Here is a 13,400-nt window from a genome sequence, read left to right on the forward strand (position 1 = left end):
ATTTTCGTACAAAGAAGCAAGTAATAAAACAAACTTGAGGAGGAACCATTCAAACAGATCTAAACCCTTAAACATGAATACTATTTATTATTTTGGAACTTATAATTATGTACTAACTTTTCTTTATAATACAAATATATCTTTTAAATATGATTTATGTTATTTTTAGAATATTAATTCTCATTCACTAAGACTAGTATATAAAAATTATATAAGTTCGTTTTTACGGTTCCTAACTCCCACTCCTCATTTCCCTCCTCGCAAGAAAAAGAGAAAAGAGAAAGGCTAAAAAAAGAAAACCAACAAACTTAAAATTTAAAAACGCAAATCCGCCCCTTGTTTCTTGTTAATCCAAACACTATATAAATCTTCTCAACCCTCTCGTACTCTTACTCACAGAACGAAAAAACAAAAACAGAGTAAGCAATCCTTCATATATTCTTCATCATCACCTTCAATGGATTTCAAGGTCAGTGCAATCGACACGTGTAAACCTTTAAACAACGAAATATCCAACTTACCAGCCCAAAACGCCGTTACAATCCAAACTCCCACCGTTCCGTTCAATTCCCCATACTCAACTCTAGGCCGTCACCTCGCACGCCGTTTACTCCAAATCGGCGTCACCGACGTTTTCTCCGTTCCCGGCGACTTCAACTTAACACTTTTAGACCACCTCGTATCTGAACCTGAACTTAACCTCGTAGGTTGTTGTAATGAACTTAATGCTGGTTATGCCGCTGACGGTTATGCTAGAGCACGTGGTGTGGGTGCGTGTGTTGTTACGTTCACTGTAGGGGGATTAAGTGTTTTGAATGCTATAGCGGGTGCTTATAGTGAGAATCTACCGTTGATATGTATTGTTGGGGGACCTAATTCGAATGATTATGGAACCAACAGGATTTTACATCATACTATTGGGTTGCAGGATTTTAGTCAGGAGCTCCGTTGCTTTCAAACTGTTACTTGCTACCAGGTCTGTATTACTTTTCTTATTTGTCCCGTTTTATGTTTATGTAACACTAACATTAAGGGGCATTTGTACGATGAAAGTCATTTTTCCAGAAAATGGTTTGTTTTCTCAAAAATATTTTCTAGTGTTTGGTTGGAGAATGATGTTTTTTGGTTGAAAACATTTAGTATTAATGATGATAATAATATTAGCAAATCGGATAATATTTTGATGAAATATTTGAGTATGAAAGATTGATAATATGGTGTAAGTGATGTGGTTAAAGCAGTGATATAGAAATCAGAATTAAAAGATAATGAAGGTAAATGACTTCAGTCCAAAAGTAAGGGAAGTCATTTTCCCCTCTTGGTGGACGAAAACTTATTTTTTTCTAGAAAACATCTTTCAAAGAATATTTTCCGTCGCAGCATAGAGATTGTATTTTGTATTTGTACGAAGTTTTGTGTAATATGTTTGTTGGGTTTTGGGTATTTGCAGGCTGTGGTGAATAATTTGGAGGATGCACATGAACTGATCGACACTGCAATATCTACAGCTTTGAAAGAGAGTAAGCCGGTGTACATAAGCATAGGCTGTAATCTGCCGGGGATTCCACACCCTACTTTCAGTCGTGAACCAGTTCCATTTGCCTTCTCTCCCAGGTAAATAGTCTTGAGCTTTGGGTTATACTCAAAAGACTGATTGTGTACTCTGTTCTTTCATGCTGAAGTGGTTTATATGGATAAGAATCTGTTCTTTCTGGAGGGTCCTGTAACTTTGGTTCTCTTGGCACTGTCTTTGTGCTAAGGACTAATTTAATTGTTAATAAAATTTATATCTTGTTACCTTGTTCAAAAAAAAAAAAAAAAAGAATCTGTTCTTTCTGTTGAATTGTATTGAAATATGTAGTGTGTTGTCGATGCTCTTAATTGATCATGGATCCAAGATTTAAAGGTGGTGGATGTTCTCTTATCATATATACTTATTTTTATTTTATTTAAAAAATTTAGATTGATATGTAAGGTCCAGGTCTTACTTTTCCAAGCCAAACGTCCGAAATAACCTAGTACAAAACTACCGAGCATGGAAATGATAAGCAGATACATAATATCGAGTGTGATTAGACAACCAAAAATCAGACATTGATAGAGGCATAGAGCAGAGCGGCTTGTGATTGAGTGATAGATTGATCGATCACAAAATGAACAACGAAATGAAATAGTTGATGCATGTATATACACTCTCCTTATATGCAGGATCTGCCTCTTTTTATGTGTCTGAGTTGCTTACTTTGGTGTCTTTTGATGCGTGTAGACTGAGTAATATGATGGGTTTGGAAGCAGCAGTGGAGGCAGCGACTGAGTTCTTGAATAAAGCAGTAAAGCCAGTACTTGTTGGAGGGCCAAAAATGCGAGTTGCAAAGGCATCTGATGCTTTTGTTGAGTTGTCTGATGCCTGTGGTTATGCTGTCGCAGTGATGCCATCCGCTAAAGGGTTGTTTCCCGAACACCATTCACATTTCATTGGGACTTACTGGGGTGCAGTGAGCACGGCATTCTGTGCTGAAATTGTGGAATCTGCTGATGCATACTTGTTTGCTGGACCTATTTTTAATGACTATAGCTCTGTTGGTTATTCTCTGCTTCTCAAGAAAGAGAAAGCGATCATTGTCCAGCCTGATCGTGTGACTATTGGGAATGGACCAGCGTTTGGTTGTGTTCTGATGAGGGATTTCCTTGCTGCATTAGCAAAGAGATTAAAGCATAATCCGACTGCTTATGAGAATTACCATAGGATTTATATTCCTGAGGGACATCCTCTTAAATGTGAGCCTAAGGAGGCATTAAGGGTTAATGTTCTATTTCAACACATTCAGAATATGTTGTCTGGCGACAGTGCTGTGATTGCTGAGACGGGGGACTCATGGTTTAATTGCCAGAAGCTGAAATTGCCACAAGGATGTGGGTGAGCATCAAATCAATAGAAATCTGTAAAATGACTGTCATTTGATATTGCTTTCCACGATCATAATAATAATGACTTCTGTTGTTCTTCGCTGTCTTTCAGTTATGAGTTCCAAATGCAGTATGGATCCATCGGTTGGTCTGTCGGTGCAACTCTTGGTTACGCACAAGCTGCACCTGAAAAGCGGGTGATTGCATGCATCGGTGATGGTAGCTTTCAGGTAAACAGACTCTGTTTGAATTGAATGAATTGTTGGTGTTCCCCGGTGTGTCTAATCCAACTTTATGGCAAAATACATGCAGGTGACTGCTCAGGATATTTCAACGATGCTGAGGTGCGGACAAAGGACCATTATCTTCTTGATAAACAATGGTGGTTATACAATTGAAGTTGAGATCCATGATGGACCTTACAATGTGATCAAGAATTGGAATTACACCGGATTAGTCGATGCAATCCATAATGGAGAAGGAAAATGTTGGACAACCAAGGTGAGTTAAACTTCAAAATTTCAATCATCACCTTTGATTTTACTCGGATTCATCTAACGGAAACTATTGCATGGTAGGTTTATTGTGAAGAGGAGCTGGTGGAAGCAATTGAAACAGCAAATGGAGCCAAGAAAGACTGCCTATGCTTCATTGAAGTGATTGTCCATAAAGATGACACTAGCAAAGAGCTGCTTGAATGGGGTTCAAGGGTTTCAGCAGCTAATAGTCGTCCACCAAACCCACAGTAAAATCTCTAGTTGTTCAAATAAAGTATTTACCTGGTTTGCTACAAAAATGTTGCCATGTTTAATTTCTGAGTTCCTAGTTTCCCCAGGGGTATGTATTGCCTGTTATGGTACATTTGTAATTTTGTCCTTTTCTTTTGTTAGCTTGTGTATATAATGGCTTTTCCTTTGGAACTCTTTTGACTTAGTTTTTCGGAAGTGATGGATAACAAAAATTTATTTTTGATAATTGAGAAATCTATAAGGGCTATTGGGTACAAAACTCAGTAAATAATGGGTCCGTTTCTCTCTCTACTTTTCTCCACTTAGACAGGTTTGATTAACTTAGCGTTCTCTTATTATTGAAGAGAAAAAAGAGAATTTAGCATTTGCCGGTGGTTGTTTCCGCTAGTCAAGGAAACGTTGTTGCTTTTTTCAGTCCATTCACATGGAGTGGTGGAAGTCCCCAATTTCACATGGATGATAATTTTTTCGTATACTTGTAAATTGTAAGGACTTGGTATTTGGTACCATAATTCTTGGTTCCATCATCATACTGACCCGAATTTTTTATTTGAGATCTCGGATCCTATTTCGGTTAATGACATGAGGGGAAAGTTTTCCATTTTTATGTCACCAATGCTGATTTATAAAAAATAATAAAGAAAACAACAAAATCAATCGTATATAAGACCATCTCTAAATCCAAAGTGAATATTGCTGTTAAAGGAAATTTTCAAGTCACCAGGAGCAAAGACCAACTGAAATTGTTCATATAATCCTCCTAACAGACTAAACTTTTCCCCCAAATTGTATATACATATGCTGTCTCAATACAACACAGCTCAATCCTAGTGTCTAAACTCAGTGATTTGCATCTTTACCTGCTAAAAAAACTAGACGACCATTTTGCAGCAGAAATGCAGGAAAGGAAGCTTGACAAGAACTAATGTGTGCCTTAAGGCGAGGAATGTTTGGATGTGCACTTTGACATCGATGGCACCTTAGCTCCATGGAAAGGAAATTCTCATCCTTCAAAGTGGCCTTCCCATTTTGGCTAACTTCATCTATTACATCAACTGAATCCTGGAAGAAGGGTGAGTTGAATGAATTCCAGTGCTTCTTATTCTTCAGATGTTTTGAATCAAAGTCTTGGCTTACCACATGAAGATGCAGTTGACGCATTGAAGGAACCTACACACAAAAGTTCACCAAATTATATAATAGGAGATGTAGAAGAAAAAAGAGTTGAGCATTTTGACTCGATCTGAGGAAGGGATCCAAGAAGAGAAACAAATGATTGGGGTTGAGCTGAACCCTAATTACAATTACTGGGTACAGCTGAACCCTAATATTTTCGATGCAGAGAATACGTGAAAATGTACCAAAATTTGAACATACAAATTGAACCCATACTTTCAAAAATACAATGAGCTCAATGGTAAGAACTTAAAAGTTGATCCCATCAAATTTAAGTCCAGAATCCGCCTAGGAGGGGCTTGATGACATGGCTTGGGTAAAGAACAAGGTGGAAGAATCCCCACTGAAAAATCCAAAAACCAATACACTGTTCCCAATACACACTCTTGATGTATGTACCACACCAAATAAACCAATATAAACAGAAACTAGGGCTGTTTATACAATTCTGCCATTTCAGACATGTTGACTTGGCCCCTGTTATATATCACCACTGATTAGATGAATCAAAACCACCTCCTTCCATTTAAACTACCAGATTCTTAGTGGACTGGTGACTGGTGAACTTCTAATCCACAGTGATAAAACTTACAAACTCTTGTAAACATCTTTTTAATAGAGAAAATGTTATGTGAAGTTGCAGCACTCCCTTGAGAGAACAAATTTTCACCTACAATATTTCCCAGGCTTGAAGGTAAAATTAGTGGCCAGAAAAGCACACAAAACATGGGTCGTATATTCTTTTGCTGACCTAAGCTTCCACAACATTATAGCATTTCAAACAAGATAAGTTGTAAATCATTATCTTGTTATTGTTACTACTTCTTTTTCGGTTGTGCTTTGCTTGAGCCGAGAGTCTATCAGAAACAACCTGTGTACCTTCGCAAGATAGGAGTAAGGTATGCATACACACCATCCTCCCCAGACCCCACTTGTGGGATTATACTGGGTTTTTTTCCCTTTCTTTTTCTTTCTGCTGTTGTTATAAGTTGTAAATCATTAGTTTTTAGTTGCAAATTGGTTTTTCTTTTCTGGATAGAATAAAGGAAATACGAAACTGTAATCAAGCAATATACAAATATCCAAACACTACCCCAACCCCCCCCCAAAAAAAAAAAAATTTTTAGAGCGTAAACATTAAAAATGGTACTCCTATGTACTGCCTTTCTTATCTCTCATGATTCTTGCAAACACAAGAATTGGAGATGGTTCAACGTACCGAATGATATCCAAGGCGGAATATCAATGAATTGTTTTCCGATAGAAACATTTCAGCCCACTTCAAGCCAACACTGTGCATTGTCTTTAATAATGTGAGGTGCTCCTTCTGAACATCTGCAAGACGGTCAAGACCTTCAATACGTGCCAAAACTAAGAGGTGTTTCTGAGCCTGCAAAAGGAATACATATATTTGTCAAATTCACAAGGGAGAAATGCCAAGCGGGGGGAGGGGCAGGGAGAGAGGAAGATAACCTTTGGATAAAGATCATTCAGTACAACAACATCATCTGACTTCTCTATTATATTCTTATGCCTCTCAGGATGCATTGCAGTGTCGTAAAGAGCTTGAGCCCATGAGCCCCATGCCTTTCTTGTCTGTTCACCAGTATTTCCATCTCCAGAACTTCCAACATTGGGTCCAAGTTCTTTCACAAAGCTTTTGTACTTCTTGTTCATGTCAACTTCACAGACAGCTTCCCGCTTGGCTTTCTCACCATTTGTAGAACCTTGCTCTGCTTGAGCTTCTCTTTTCAGTTCTTTTTCAAAATTATCCTTAACCGGTTTTCCTTGAGTCCTAACTATAAAAGCAAAACCATCAAAAAGTGATGAGTAAGCTTCCCGGAGTATTTGACAGCCCTTGACGTAGTCATTGTTGAGATGGTTTGGTCTCTGGGAATTCATATTTGGTCCAAGGACATGAATGACATGAGTAACCCCTTCCCTACTAAACAAGGGAGAAGATGAAGGAAGAGGGACGACAATAGCTTTTCCAGGATTAAGGGATCCAGCTCTAACTTTGGTTGCAGTTTCAAGGGCAGGACCAGCTGCACTAAATATAGCAGCATTTACACCTCCACCTCCTGGTTTTAGTCGCCTGAGAAAAGTTGGCTTTTAGATGACAAGCAAATCAAGCAACAACACATAATATCTTGGCAAGATAATATTACGCTTCAATAGAAACAGAAAGAATGCGTGTCGACGGAGTATTATATTACGGGTGGGTGAGCTTACAACTAAATTAGTATCAAGAACCTGCTGGACATAACTAGAAAATGGAAATATCTGCAAGATTGTTTAGCACCCTGCTATTTAATGGCTCTACATGCACACGTCATCATCAAAACCACGGATGTGTACCACATTGATTCATGAATCATGAAAGTAGATTTCCGCTAGAAGTATCTCTCCCTCCACATTGCAGCTCTCGCAAAAGAAGGCTAGTTTAGGCACAAGACTACACATTATTCCATTTGTTTTACATGCCATTAATCTACCTTAATTTTTTTTTCTTGAAAAAACAGTTCTTCATCTCGTTGAAAATTTTGGAATACTTTCATTTACATCTGACTTATAGGTAAACTTTGGAGCCACCATAAAAGGTGGTGTTCAAATGAAACCACTTGCTTTCCCTCACCAACTTTATTTTTCATTAAACAAAGCTTCCACCACAGAACATGCAAACAGAAAGAAATTTTCTGGTAAGGCTCTCGCAGAGTTAAATCAATTTTCTCGTTTTCGCTAGCACAGTATAATGGCGCAGAGATTTACCAGTTAGTGGCATTAGCAATCACGGTGCAGTGCAAACCTCCTTCCGAGTATAGTTTAGTTATATTCCCCGCAAATGTAAAAAACTTTTTGGTGTCGATGTTCTTCTCTGCAGCTTTAGCCTTGACAAGGGACAGTATTTTTGAATTCTGAGACAAATCCACCAAGACAAGCCTAGCATTTCCAAGCTTATTTACATATTCTTCAACCTTTTCAACTATTATATCCGATGCTTTATCAAGATTGAAATGGAAATCTGCTGTAGAAATAGATGGAAATGCAAGTGTGGGGGTATTTTCTAAAGAAATGTTACTGCCAGCAGATGCCATTTTAGGTTCTTCACGGCTCTCTAGTACTTGGTTGGAGTCCTTTTCCTTGGTGGCATGAGATTGAATATTCTCTGGAGAGACATTCGTCACAGTATCAGAACATCCAGGAGGATCTTTCTTTTTTAGGAACTTCATTATACCAAGTTGGACTTTGGCATCTGAGTTCTTCTGGCCGAAAAAGCCTGGTGGAAGTTTATCTGACGGACCAAGTGCAGTGTAAGTATTGATTGCAGCTTGAACATCTTTTTCATCTTGGCAAACCGTAATTCGAGTATAGCCTTCATTCAGCTTAGGCAACTCTTTCTTTTGTAGCATCCTATTCACAACTGCAGCAGCCTTCCCACCTTGCAAATTTCCTTCATGCCCCGTCCTCTTAACCGACCGAGAAATACAAACCTTAGCTGGAAGATCAAGCACAACAGCATGCTTCTCAACTTCTGGACCAACAAGCTTCAAAAAATCGGCCCGCTGTTCTCTATCCAAGTTGCATCTATCTATAAATACACTTTTTCCTTCCTTTAGCGCACTAGCTGCACCTGTCAAGCATTGGTTCTTTGTCCCAGCCTTACCATTCCCAATGGTATCCTACAATAGCAAATAGAACTTGTCAATCTTCCAAAGTGAGACCTTATCTTTCTAATAACATGTTTTGACATAGTATTCCATCTAATAAACTGCAGGGTGCTGGTAAGTTCGGTAGAGAATAAACATAAACATGCTTCAAATCCTAATAATCAGCAAGAAACCTAAACTTGTCGTATACATACATGAAATGCAACACTAAGCTACTCCGGCCAGAGTGAAAAACTATAAAACAACACTTCATTTTCTTTTTCTAGTACAAGCGATGAGGGGCTTTGGAAGAGGAGTGTAAAGGGGAACTGGCAGTACCCTCGCTTACTCTTAAGGCAGGTGAAATTGAATCAAATGCCAATTTCCCATAAAGTTAGCACCTACAAATCTATTGAATATATGAACCATATGCACTACCCCAGTACCCATATAAAAAGCAACCTTTTAATTCACCTTGAAACTTTCTACTCCAGTCTTCTTACAGAACAAACTGTAGATTCCCAAAATTCAAAACATGCATGCACATTGTACCACAACCAGCAAATATATCCTCTTCGGCCCAAAAAGAATGGCGGAGGATCAACTCATTTAATTTCCCTGGTGAAATTCAGGCATAATTTCTTAGATTATTGAAACAAAATTTACACATTTCGGAGTTCAGCTCACAATTTTTTATATCTAGATACATTCAAAATATTTGAAAACATCATAGCCAAAGGAAAAATTGTTCGACAGCCCAACAGTAAAATTGTTACTGCTACCTTTTTGGGACAGTAAAACATCATAGTCAAAGGACCCCATTCAGCCATTCCATCATATAGACACATTTTTGCAACATACATACAAAGAAAGAAAACTACTGTTAGTACTAACAGATAAGAACTAACCTGGCAAATACGAACCCAAGGGCGGGTAGAGACTCGCATTACAAGGTCACAAAATGTAGACTTACCACTTCCTGGAGCACCCATCAATATTACCATTATGGGTTTCGCTTCATCCTTCCCTAATTTCAATCAATTAATCAAACAATTGATTTTTTTTATATATACATATATATATATATAAAGAATGAACAAATTGAGAAAAAGATGACTGTTAAAACAAGAATTACCTTTTGAATTAGTTTCAGGATCAATCTCCATTGCTTCCATAGTAATTAGGAGATGCAAAAAGTAAGTTGTTTCTCGCACTAAATGAGGAATTGGATCGTTTTACATGCTTTTGAGGAGAGTTTCGGAGCTTTTCAGGTTCCTCGAGACACTTCTTAAGGAACTTCTACGCAGGGAGAGGAACTGTTTAAATATTCCTTTTGGTTTTAATATTTTTTCTAATTGAAAATTGAAAGCTTGTGTTTTCTTTCCTCTTTCTCCTTCGCACCTTATGGCCAAGCTTCTCCAAGTCCAAAAATATTTTTATTTAAAAAAATAAAATATTTTTTTTTCAAAATTAAGGTGTTTGACCAAAAAATTTTTTTAAAAAAATACTTTTTGCATAGAGGAAGAAACAATTTTTGAGATAAAAGCACTCTTGAATTTTTTTTTACTTAAAAACAGTTTCTAAATATTTGGCCAAACATTAATTGTAACTCAAAAACACTTTTCAAGTTGATTAATCAAACACAAATTACTTTTTACCAAAAAAACTTCTTCGAAAAATACTTTTACAAAAAAGCTCTTTTTAGATAAGTTGATTTTAGAAGCTTGGTCAAATATCACAATGAGAACTATGACAAAAGTAGATCTGGTGGGATAACATCACAATGACCCACCACCGGCCCCAATATCTGACCCTACAACCGCCTTTGTAGCTACCAACATTTCGACATGTAGTCTACATACAACGACTCAAACCTCCTCGCCACCTACGATCACCACCAAAAAGGGCACATTGAAACATAGCCACCAAACAAACACCGCAAATTCTGATAACCCAAACCATACTACCAATAACTATAGTGCTGGAAGGGCTCCTACTCCTAGTGCTCTTGGCACCTCAAACAAAAACCAAACCAACACTGCTATCTCACACACCATACCACCACAACCAAAAGTTTTAGCCAACTTTGATAAACCAGAGAGGAGGAATAAGGAGCAATCTGGAGCAAACATACAAGAAAAAGGAAACACATAAGAAATCATTAATCCACCTCCAGTACCAGCTACAAAAGGGACAGTTATTGATGACAAAACTACTCAGATTGGGGCTAATAGGTGGACTAAGAAGTATTTAAACCATCTTTTGCTGCAGTTGTCCAAGCAGAGCTACCATCTATGACTGAAGGTGTCAAGTCAGTAGAGATAAAATATGGTACCCATCTAGGTAAGTCGACCATATTTTTCAGTGCTGAAGATTACTTCGTGAATTTAGCAAAAGAATGTAGACTCACCCTAATTGGAAAATTTTATAAGGGAAAGCCTTCAATAGAGGATATTAGGAAGGCTTTTATTAGACAATATCATCTGAAAGGATAGGTAAAGAGTGTTTATTTTGATTTTCAGCATGTCTATATTAATTTTTCTAATGAAGTTGATTATACTCACATTCAAAGCAAGAAGTTTGTGGATATTGATGGGACCCCTATGAAGATTATGTTGTGGACACCTGACTTTAAACCTGAAGTAGAGACACCAATTGTGCCGGTATGGATTCTTATTCATCAGTTGCCTTGTCACTTGTTCAAATGGGGAATTGTATCTAGAATGGTTCAATATCTAGAGGTTTCCATTGCTCCTGATCAAGCCACATATTCAAAATTCAGAGGCAATATTGCTAAAATAAAAGTGGAGATTAATTTGCTTAAGCCAAAATTGGATCAGATATGGCTAGGTTTCAACAGGATAGACGGCGGTGGGGATGGAGTATGGCTTGATATAGAGTATGAGGGTGTGCCTTCTTATTGTCTATATTGCAAAATACAAGGTCATGTGGAAAGTCAATATCGAAATAAAATCAGGGATGAGAGGATAAAACAAAACAGGGAGGAAAGACTCAAAATGGACAAAATTAATCAACAACATGATATTCCCTCAACCAGTGAAGGGGTCCAAAATAAAGAGGAGGAATTCAAGACTGTGACTCGAAAAGGAGCTACAAGAATTAAGACCGGGCCAAAACTGAGCCAACAAGAAGGAATGGATCAGATGAATGGTCAAATAAAGGAAAGGAGTTAAAAAAAAAGTGATGGCATTGTTATCAAAGAACCTACTATGATGACACAAAAAAAAGTAATTAAAGAAATATCAGGGAAAGGGAAGGCAATTGACACAGGAGACACAAAAACAATGCATGGTGAATTAGTGAATCAGAGTAAACATGATACAAAACAGGATGATACAAAAAAGAAGCAGAAGAACAAAAGAAACATGGGTAAAAATTATAAAAACAATAACAAAGTGAGTGAAGGCAATCAACAACAACATGTGGAACAACAAAAAGAGTCACAAACAAATGGCAATGGGGTAATTATGAACGACATGGATACAACTAGGAAATGAGATCAAAGTAATAAGAGGCAGCATGTGAAAGTTTTACAATCAAGCCTGAAGATTATGCATCAACTGGAAGAAGAACAAAAGGGAAACAAAGCAACAAACCACATCATTGACCCCAAGAGAGGTACAAAAGGAATTTAAGAAGCTAATATATGGTACTAATCTTGAAAAAGATATTAACCAGGAGCAAGAACAGTCATCTGATGGTGCATCAAACTCCATTGATGAGGAGAATGAAAACTGAAGATAATGACTCCGAAGATGAAGGTAGTTCAGAAGAAAGTGAGGAGTATGCAAGTGTGGATAGTGAGAAGGAGAATAGTGATACCATTGCTGACAAGTTAGTGGAAGTCATTGTTGGATAAGAACCAATCCCAACAGTTATGTCTAATATTATCAACTCAGGTTATCTATCGTCAAGGGAAAGATCTAATACAAGGGGGTAGAGCACCATCAAGAGGAAGAAGGGGAAGATTTTTTTCACAAAGGCCTGAAAAGGCTACAAAGAACAAAATCCTCTCTGATAAGTGATTATATTTAAGTCCATATTTTAGAATATTAGGAGCATCAAAACCAATGGTGCTCTTGAGATACTTAGACAAATGATTAGATTAAACAAGTTTTCTTTTATTGCTTTAGTTGTACCTTTTGATAATGCTAATAAATTGGAGAAATACATAAGATCATTGGGATACCACAATGCTTATGCAAATAGCAACAACCAAATTTGGTTATTTTGGAAAGAAGATCTGGATTGTGTAGTTATAGACGAAGATGAGCAGCAGATAACATGCATCATTAAACATAATGGAATTTCTTTATTAATTTCATCTGTTTAGGCTAAATGTGAGGAGGACCTTAGAGAAGAATTATGGAATAAGCTGAGAAACCTATGTGATAATTTTAAATTGTCCTGGTTTATTGTAGGAGATTTTAATTGTATCACTGGGGCTGCTGAGAAGAAGGGAAGCACACCTCATAGAATGTCCAAGAGTCTCTCTTTTATTCAATGTATCATGGATTGTGAATTGGTGGATGCAGGTTATTCTGGAATAAATTTTACCTGGTGTAAAGGTTGGTGTCCTAAAAGAAGAATTTGGCAAAGATTAGATAGGGTTGTAGTTAATAATGATTGGTTAAATTTTTTGATGTTACAACAGTCACTCACCTAGTGAGAACATGATCTAATCACTCACCTCTATTGACTCATGTCCGATCAAAACAGTCTGAACCTATTAAATATTTTAAGTTTCTGAATTTTTAGACTGAGGAAACTGAATTTATGGATATGGTGGAGCAGGCATAGAGAGAAGAGGTTCATGGATCTCCTTTGTGGAAGTTCCATTTGAAGTTGAAAAACACTTGCAAAAAATTATCAGCTTGGTCAAAGAACACTGTTGGTAATA

General features: G+C 37.3%; 2 protein-coding genes across 6 annotated transcripts; one reads left to right on the forward strand and one right to left on the reverse strand.

The window, feature by feature from the left end:
• The first annotated feature begins 354 nt into the window (after window positions 1-354).
• LOC107789890 (pyruvate decarboxylase 1-like) lies at window positions 355-3,827 on the forward strand. Its single transcript, XM_016611768.2, has 6 exons — window positions 355-976; window positions 1,451-1,614; window positions 2,267-2,917; window positions 3,020-3,137; window positions 3,220-3,408; window positions 3,486-3,827. Exons 1-6 carry the CDS (start codon window positions 458-460, stop codon window positions 3,654-3,656), a joined length of 1,812 nt encoding a protein of 603 aa, XP_016467254.1. The 5' UTR covers window positions 355-457; the 3' UTR covers window positions 3,657-3,827.
• Window positions 3,828-4,292: 465 nt separating this feature from the next.
• On the reverse strand, window positions 4,293-9,876 carry LOC107789889 (transcription factor bHLH140). 5 transcript variants are annotated; one of them, XM_016611767.2, is made up of 7 exons: window positions 9,615-9,876; window positions 9,388-9,506; window positions 7,602-8,512; window positions 6,306-6,927; window positions 6,052-6,222; window positions 4,794-4,826; window positions 4,293-4,718 (listed from the first exon to the last, which is right to left on the reverse strand). In XM_016611767.2, the coding sequence occupies exons 1-7, from the start codon at window positions 9,652-9,654 to the stop codon at window positions 4,497-4,499; spliced, it is 2,118 nt and encodes a 705-aa protein (XP_016467253.1). In that variant the 5' UTR covers window positions 9,655-9,876; the 3' UTR covers window positions 4,293-4,496. The 5 variants fall into 5 exon arrangements, with proteins under 5 accessions (XP_016467253.1, XP_016467251.1, XP_016467252.1 ...); XM_016611765.2 differs by having other exon boundaries at window positions 4,293-4,826; XM_016611766.2 differs by having other exon boundaries at window positions 4,293-4,826; window positions 9,388-9,501; window positions 9,615-9,832.
• Window positions 9,877-13,400: the final 3,524 nt, after the last annotated feature.

The sequence above is a fragment of the Nicotiana tabacum genome, chromosome 2 (genome assembly GCF_000715075.1).
Source record: "Nicotiana tabacum cultivar K326 chromosome 2, ASM71507v2, whole genome shotgun sequence".
NCBI lineage: Eukaryota > Viridiplantae > Streptophyta > Magnoliopsida > Solanales > Solanaceae > Nicotiana > Nicotiana tabacum.